The sequence below is a fragment of the Sinocyclocheilus anshuiensis genome, unplaced genomic scaffold (assembly GCF_001515605.1).
Source record: "Sinocyclocheilus anshuiensis isolate Anshui unplaced genomic scaffold, SAMN03320099.WGS_v1.1 scaffold4535, whole genome shotgun sequence".
Classification (NCBI taxonomy): Eukaryota; Metazoa; Chordata; class Actinopteri; order Cypriniformes; family Cyprinidae; genus Sinocyclocheilus; species Sinocyclocheilus anshuiensis.
Genome location: NW_015551264.1, coordinates 7,195 through 16,428, shown reverse-complemented (window position 1 = coordinate 16,428; position 9,234 = coordinate 7,195). Strand labels below are relative to the sequence as shown.

Genomic DNA, 9,234 nt, shown 5'->3' with positions numbered 1-9,234 from the left:
ACAAAGTAGTTTCGCTTTCACAACGAAACACACAGCGTCACACACGGCGGGCTTGAGTGAGCGGAGGCCGGCGACCTAGAGTGAGGAACGGCCGGCAGGCTTGCGGCAACCACATGTAAATCGCATCATATGACCCCTTTAAATTAAGGGAATAGTTCCCACAAACATGAAATTTCTGCTATTATTTGCTCTCATTCATAGTTTGACACCCATAAGCTGTTATTATGTTGAACACAAAAGGATAATTTTGAAGAGTAATTATGCAGTTCTTTTTCACAGGAACCACAATTTTTGTGATATCAACTTCAAATTTGGAGTAGGAAAATGTAGATTAATGTACCTGTACACTGGCGTGTAGGGGAGGTAGACGCTGGAGAATGGAGTGCTGCTGGAGATGGAGAAATATGTGAATTAACGTTAGCAATAGCAGAGCTGTTCAGCTGCTTGAGCGTAGAATATGCGGGGGACGTTTCATTCATACTCGAAGCCGGAGGGCGCTCTCTCACACAAAGTACAAAACGGACTCATAGAAGTAACGTGATGTGCCAGGAAAACCCTAATATGGACAAAGGCATGTATAACGGCATCCAGCAATCTCTGCTGTAGCTGAGAGGCAAGGGGCTGTTTGCAAACTTATCTTCATCATTATATGGCAAACAAGAATTAAGAAACAACACAATTTATTTTTTATAGGTCAAGTATTGTGATTATTGCAACAGAATTCACAATGATTAGGTTACTTTTTGAAGCAACTGACTCGGTGGGCCTGACTGGACCCACCCGTAGTTACGCGACTGGTCCAAGCACAAAGTCACACAGAAACACAAGCCTTTTTGCTAGAAGAATGTGTTGTAAAATTGGCATAAAATATCAAACATGTTCAAAAACAGACTGCCCAAAATCTGCAGACTGGTTTCAGCTACCAGATTCGACACTCTTTGTAAACGCCACATGATTCTGAAATGTAGATGTTGGTTTAATTTTACATCCTAACAGATATCAGGTGATAAATATAGTGATTTTATTGTTTCTACTTTACAGCTGATCCCAAAAAGCCACATGTGCCCTCAGGTAAGTGCCATCTTTCCTAATGCGTCCGTCTTTTCTGTATATGTTGTTGAAGTGAAAAGTGATTTGTGTATTTTATGCACCTAGATACCAAATGCATTGACATTGGTCACACCAACAGACAGGCCTGACCCAAAGGAATGCCATTTGCCAATGGTACAAAACAATCGTCGCAAAATGGCAGCAGCTGCATTTGTATGAAACTTATCAATTATCAATTAAAATTATCGAGGGATAACATACCTTTGAGTGACTTTGTTTTGGAACTGTGAAAAGTTCGATAAAGATCACGGGCCTCAGTAAAGCCGACCCTGACTTCTTCCTTGTCTGAACTACGTTACAAACACGTAGCTAATGGCTGTGGAATTGATGTCTCGTCTGGCTTTACATTGTGAAACGGTCACCAAAGAATCTGTGGTGAAATGTGTACACAAACTTAATCTCAGACTAAAATAATCATGGATTGTTTCAAACTTTGAGATCCTTCAGAAGTATATGCAGAGTGTAGGTTCTACACAAACCCAGATATAGCACAGTGTATCACTGTGGGTGGGCCAAGTTTCTGACCACCTAATAGGTGTCATTTATATGCATATCCACTTACCTGATGGCGGAAAGCTGAATTGTATTTCAAAATGTTAAATACAGTACAATGCAACTTTATTTCTTAGTAAGTTAAACAAAATGTATTGTTTTTAACACACTTTCCATTAGGTCAAAGTTTTTACAGATCTTGATATGTGCAAAGATGTTGATGAATATATATCTATCCATGAGTTTCTTTGTTTACATATGTGATGTTTTAATGATATTACTCTTACTTTATCTCAGGTGTCTGTGGAACCCCAAATCTGATACCCAACACAGTACCTGTGCCAGACTTACAATATCACATCGGTGACAGTATTCGCATTCAGTGTGCAGAGGGCTACGTAAGGCAAGCAAGAACATCCAACCTGATCCGATGCACTGAAAAAGATGGCAGCATATCCTGGCACTCTGAACTTCCCCTAAAGTGCATACGTAAGAGTCTTGTTTGTTGCAGAGATACTGGACATTACATGACTGGCGCGCATGACATGTCCGCCCCCTTGTTTTTACTTTAGCTAAATCGTAAACTTTCAAGTTGGTCCAAGCACAAATTCACACAGAAACACAAGCCTTCTTGCTAGAAGAATGTGTTGTAAAATTGGCGTACAATATCAAACATGTTCAAAAACTTACTTCAAAAGAGGTAAGTTTGGATCAACATTACGGGAAAATACACATTTACATGTTGAGTAAACCTGAAGAGTGTTATTGCATATTGCACACATTATGCTGAGGTTCAGCATTACTGCTTAACTGTGGACTCTACTACTAATAAATTTAATTGGTTGGCTAAAGCACGTTCTCCATGAATTAATAGGGCCTTTCTAGTAAAAAAACGAAACCACGTCTTGAAAAAAGAAACTAGAGAAGGAACATTAACTTGAATATGGAATATGAAATAGTGAAAACCCATTCATGTGACAATCCCCTAGATTATGGAAATAATAATTACATTACTTGCAGCTTGCTTTTATTTATTTGTTTGTTTGTTTAAATGCCGAGCTTTACCCTTTTTATTTATTTATTTATTTATTTTCATGCTGGGAATCGTGGAGAAATGGACAAATGCTGTTGGAGTAAATGCTGGAATAGAACAACAGTTGAAGTGGTGAAATACACCATACATATTAACTAACTAACTAACTAAATATATATATATATATATATATATATATATATATATATTGTGTGTGTGCATTTACACAATGGCTTTACTAGTTAATTCAAAGAAACCTTCTTATGTACTATAGGATACTTGAGCTGATTTTTCAGAAACTGGAAGTTTAAACTGTTACATCACAATATTTATTCTAGATATTAAATTAAGGGAATAGTTCCCACAAACATGAAATTTCTGCTATTATTTACTCTCATTCATAATTTGAAACCCATATGCTGTTATTATGTTGAACACAAAATTATAATTTTGAAGAATAATTATGCAGTTCTTTTGAATACAACAGCAGTTTAGTGCCCATGTCTGTCAAGCTCCAAAAAGCACCATAAATCTAGTACATTACTCATTTTCTGAAACCATACAGTGCTCTTGTGTGGTAAACAATGCAATTTAAGATGTTGCTCACAAATCTTTCCTTCTAATTTTAATTTATTAATTATGATTCATTTGAATTAATAATCATATTAATTATGATTAATTTTTAAGTCAACCATTCCGTTAATAATTAATGGTTCTTCTTACTCTGAGGTCAATTATCTTGATTAAGGGGAAAAAATAGTGATGACTTGTAGATCAGCATATGAAAATAAAAATAGATCGGGTTTGTGCAAGGTTTCAGTTACCAGCCCAAATCTTTAACATTTCTTCCCCTAACATAATTGCCTAAGAATTATTCATATAGCAACAGAGAATATAATAGTTATCATTTGTTCTAGGCTATAAATGTTTAAGAGTTAAACACTATTCAGAACATCCTTTTTTCGGTTTAGAGGCAACATACTAAGAAATGCACACAAAGGAGGATGTGGAATTTTTGATCTTTTACAGTAAGCTGTGTCATCACAAATGACATCTTGCAGTTAAAATGTGTGATTTTTAGTAAATAAAAACCTACTTTTTTCTCATCTAAAGTGGAATATATATTGTTGAAAGAAAGGGGAAAAGTCCATACACAAGTCAGTTAATACCATCTTGTATTTGTATCATACATTGGATGTAATAAATGATTTATATTTCTATGAGTTCTTGAAAATGACTTCAACAGATTGCAAAAGCACATCTTTACTGCACAAATGCTCCCCCATATGTTTCCTTTCAAAGAATGATTATGTTATGTAAGGGATAATGTACATCCAGCTGGTCGCGTCGGGGTCCTGATCACCATGTCGGGGGTTATTCTGCGATAACAACCGGCTGGATGTACATTATCCCGCTTATTACACGGCTACTTGCCACATAAAAAAAAAAAAAAAAAGTGACGTGACATGTGGCCAAGTATGGTGACCCATACTTGGAATTAGTGCTCTGCATTTATCCCATCCAAAGTGCACACACACAGCAGTGAACACACACACACACCGTGAACACACACCCGGAGCAGTGGGCAGCCATTTATGCTGCGGCGCCCAGGGAGCAGTTGGGGGTTCGGTGCCTTGCTCAAGGGCACTTCAGTCGTGGTATTGAAGGTGGGAGAGAGTGCTGTACATTCACTCCCCCCACCTACAATCCCTGCCGGTACGAGACTCAAACCTGCAACCTTTGGGTTACAAGTCCGACTCTCTAACCATTAGGCCAAGACTTCTAATTATTATAAGTAAATAATTAGACACGAAATATTGATTTGAGTTGAAATATTTAAGTGCAAAGCTTCCGTGAACACAGCAGTTGCGAGCAAGCGGCAAATTCAAACTAGATGGACATTTAAGGGAAACGGTGCAGTCACACGACTTATTACAGAACATTTCACCACATAAATAATTAACCCTAAAAGGGGCCACGTATCCTGGGGGATACAAACATTTGAGAAGCTGTGGGGAGAAGCAGTGAAAGCGTAGATCTCATTTCTTGGTTTCATCTTGAAAGGGTTTTTGTTGTGAATATTTAGATGAGGTGAATTTTGTTTCTTAATTCTTTGTTTAGCTCAAGGGCAGCATTTAAAACTGCATGGCCGCCTGTAGTGGGAAATCTACTCACCCTCCGATAAAAGTTGATCTAGTTCACATATTTACACACGTTGGAGGGAACTTACCTGTTTAAAAAGTTGTTGTTCAGCATTAGCTTATTAGGTTTACATTGAAATTTTATAAATTAAATGCTTATATTTTTTGTAATCTGTCTCTAAATGTTTGTATCTCAGGGGATACATTGCTGTGTGTGTGCACTTTGGATGGGTTAAATGCAGAGCACTAATTCCGAGTATGGGTCACCATACTTGGCCATATGTCACATGTCACGTCATGTCACGTATCTCAGGGGATACATCGCCCTTTTAGGGGTATAAATCAAGATATAAAAACATATAGTGCCTATATATACTCTGTGATTTTGTGGCTTGTGTTTTAGAAAATCAAATCTTTTTGTAATCTTGACAAAACACATATCGTTGGAAAGGTCTCATAGTCAAGATTCCATATTTGGTGACTGTTTTGTAATAGATGTGATATTGTGACAGAAAACTGCATTAGAGAAATTCAATAGAGTTTGGATGTAACCTAGTGGTTATTTTTGGTATAGTGCCCAATAGAACCACAATGTTTGTGATATCAACTTCAAATTTGGAACATAAATTGGTTTGACCTATGGCTTTGATATTATAGCAATTTTAGAATGCAACATATTTTATAAAATATTTATTTTATATAAAATATAAACAATTAGTATACATTATCTTTACTGTAAACTTATACTTTTATAACTTTTTTATACTTTCTTTTTTTGAAATGCTTTCACTTCAGCAATAATCTGCTATGTGTTTTATTAAAAAAGAGTCTAATGTTAGGTCTGTACTCCAAAACATTCAGGAATTACAACCATGCTGTAACAAGCATTGATAAGCAAGTGTTCTGTTTCCAGTGAATTTATACCCCCAAAGGGGCGACGTATCCTGTGGGATACAAACATTAAAATCAAATATAAGAGTCAAGTTTTGAAAAAAATCATGAAATTGTATTATTTGAGTCCCAATAAGATGGAAAATAGCATTAAATTAATTATTTTCATTATTTGTAGGGTTAAGGCAATAAAAGATTTAAGACGAAAATGTTTTAAAATCGTACCAGTTTGATAGTTATCTTATAATCCATTACAGCGTACAAAACAATCGTCGCAAAATGGCAGCAGCTGCGTTTGTATGAAACGAGAGAGCGAGTCCGTGATACCAGGATGACATAATTAATTGTACACCATTTTGAATCGAGTTTTAATATTTTATTAGCTAAACAAACGCAAAGCTTCTACTAAGAAAAAAACTTTCCTAGCAAGATTATAGTGCCGACTTCAGTTACCCGGATGAGCCTGTGTTATCAGCTTTTACTGGTTGTTATCGAGGGATAACATACCTTTGAGTGACTTTGGTTTGGAACTGTGAAAAGTTCGATAAAGATCACGAGCCTCATTAAAGCCGACCCTGACTTCTTCCTTGTCTGAACTACGTTACAAACACGTAGCTAATGGCTGTGGAATTGATGTCTCGTCTGGCTTTACATTGTGAATGGTCACCAAAGAATCTGTGGTGAAATGTGTACCACAAACTTAATCTCAGACTAAAATAATCATGGATCGTTTCAAACTTTGAGATCCTTCAGAAGTATATGCAGAGTGTAGGTTCTACACAAACCCAGATATAGCACAGTGTATCACTGTGGGTGGGCCAAGTTTCTGATCACCTAATAGGTGTCATTTATATGCATATCCACTTACCTGATGGCGGAAAGCTGAATTGTATTTCAAAATGTTAAATACAGTACAATGCAACTTTATTTCTTAGTAAGTTAAACAAAATGTATTGTTTTTAACACTTTCCATTAGGTCAAAGTTTTTACAGATCTTGATATGTGCAAAGATGTTGATGAATTTATATCTATCCATGAGTTTCTTTGTTTGCATATGTGATATTTTAGTGATATTACTCTTACTTTATCTCAGGTGTCTGCGGAACCCCAAATCTGATACCCAACACAGTACCTGTGCCAGATTTACAATATTACATCGGTGACAGTATTCGCATTCAGTGTGCAGAGGGCTACGTAAGGAAAGCAGGAACATCCAACTTGATCCGATGCACTGAAAAAGATGGCAGCATATCCTGGGACTCTGACCTTCACCTAAAGTGCATAGGTAAGAGTCTTGTTTGTTGCAGAGATACTCACTGGCGTGTAGGGGAGGTAGACGCTGGAGAATGGAGTGCTGCTGGCGATGGAGAAATATGTGAATTAACGTTAGCACTAGCAGAGCTGTTCAGCTGCTTGAGCGTAGAATACGCGGGGGACGTTTCATTCATACTCGAAGCCGGAGGGCGCCCTCTCACACAAAGTACAAAACGGACTCATAGAAGTAACGTGATGTGCCAGGAAAACCCTAATATGGACAAAGGCATGTATAACGGCATCTAGCAATCTCTGCTGTAGCTGAGCGGCAAGGGGCTGTTTGCAAACTTATCTTCATCATTATATGGCAAACAAGAATTAATAAACAACACAATTTATTTTTTATAGGTCAAGTATTGTGATTATTGCAACAGAATTCACAATGATTAGGTTACTTTTTGAAGCAACTGACTGGGTGGGCCTGACTGGGCCCACCCGTAGTTACGCGACTGGTCCAAGCACAAAGTCACACAGAAACACAAGCCTTTTTGCTAGAAGAATGTGTTGTAAAATTGGCGTAAAATATCAAACATGTTCAAAAACAGACTGCCCAAAATCTGCAGACTGGTTTCAGCTACCAGATTCGACACGCCACATGATTCTGAAATGTAGATGTTGGTTTAATTTTACATCCTAACAGATATCAGGTGATAAATATAGTGATTTTATTGTTTTTACTTTACAGCTGATCCCAAAAAGCCACATGTGCCCTCAGGTAAGTGCCATCTTTCCTAATGCGTCCCTGTCTTTTCTGTATATGTTGTTGAAGTGAAAAGTGATGTGTATTTTATGCACCTCGATACCAAATGCATTGACATTGGTCACACCAACAGACAGGCCTGACCCAAAGGAATGCATGCCATTTGCCAATGGTTGGGCCAGTGTTACTGTGTCGGAATGCTTAACCAAGCAATGTTTTGATAGCGCCACAGTGTGTTTACATTTTTTTAGGAGAATTAACCTACGAATAGTTTACTTAAAGTTGTCTCTGGATATGAAAAGTATTTTAACAACAACAAAAAAATGAGACACATCCCCCTTAAATCCTATCACCAAGACAACAGCTGATGGCTAAAGTGTCCTGTATTATGTATTTGCCTCAGCAGAGACCCAAAGGCCTCATCAACATTTTACATCATCCACCACAGAAAGAACAGCAAGAAGGAATACCACAGTTCATGGCACAAGCACGGCAACCACAGGTATATATGTCATATTATGCTTGTATGTGTTGATATTGTTTGGGTAGGCCTACATTTACGTTAATTGCATGACACTCCAGCAACAGGGCATATAGCTTTGACAACAACAAATGAAGTTGTCACAACCAAAACAAGAAGAACTACCAGCCTGCCAACTTTGATGTGCACAACAAAAGAGGCGGAGTCTGTTACAAGAACCATTGAGGTTACTCCTTCAACATCCAGCAGCTTCACAAGCAGAGAATATATGACAACAACAACATCGCCAAAGTCAGGCTATTTCACTACAACAGGTGAAGCCATTTACTATGATGGGTTAAGGTGCATAAGGCTAACTTTAAAGGAATAGTTAACACAAACATTAACATTCTGTCATTATTTACTCACCCTCGTGTCATTCCAAACCAATATGACTTTCTTTCTTCAACAGAACCCAAAAGGAGACATTTAGCAGAATGTTCATTCTGCTCTTTTCCATACAGTATATAATGACCAAGAGCTTTCAAGCTCTTAATTTACTCATATAGATATTCAAACTTCATACAGCAAGACAACAAGTTTGAAAAAGTCATAGAGGTTTGGAAAAAACATAAATGATGACAGAATTTCCACATTAATCTTCATTAAGCTAAAGCTATGTTTAGATATATGTGTTCTAACACTTAGGGAGGAATTAACTAAACTGTAAAATCCCTTTTTGCACATGATACATCAGCGTAATACCTAAATCTTATTTACTAACCATCACAATCCAGTTTAAGGAGTACAAAGCTGAAATTGCATTGCATTGTCAATATTTAAACTAAGTCATTGAAATTCTTTTTTGAACAAACATGACTCCTTTAGGCTCAGTACATATTGTACTTCATTCAGAAAAACTGCCTGGCACAATTTGTACTGCACTATTACCACTAAATATTAGTCGACTAGAAGAGGCTTAGTCTTAGGCTAAAATTGTATTAGTCGGTTAGGCGCAGAAAAAAATGTCCGTGTCCATGATGGACAGATTGTTAAAGGGTTAGTTCACCCAAAAATGAAAATTAACCCATAA

At 37.1% G+C, this 9,234-nt stretch overlaps 1 protein-coding gene across 1 annotated transcript in view; it reads left to right on the top strand.

Annotated features, from left to right (window-relative positions):
- The window catches only part of LOC107663447 (uncharacterized), a gene marked incomplete at its 5' end in the record, with an annotated part of 26,823 nt that overhangs the window by 13,058 nt on the left and 4,531 nt on the right, over nucleotides 1-9,234 (top strand). The window contains 5 exons of the mRNA XM_016453688.1: nucleotides 1,042-1,071; nucleotides 1,900-2,091; nucleotides 7,667-7,696; nucleotides 8,085-8,183; nucleotides 8,264-8,476. Of these exons, the coding sequence (XP_016309174.1) occupies nucleotides 1,042-1,071; nucleotides 1,900-2,091; nucleotides 7,667-7,696; nucleotides 8,085-8,183; nucleotides 8,264-8,476 (564 nt within the window). The remainder of the gene's footprint in view (nucleotides 1-1,041; nucleotides 1,072-1,899; nucleotides 2,092-7,666; nucleotides 7,697-8,084; nucleotides 8,184-8,263; nucleotides 8,477-9,234) is intronic.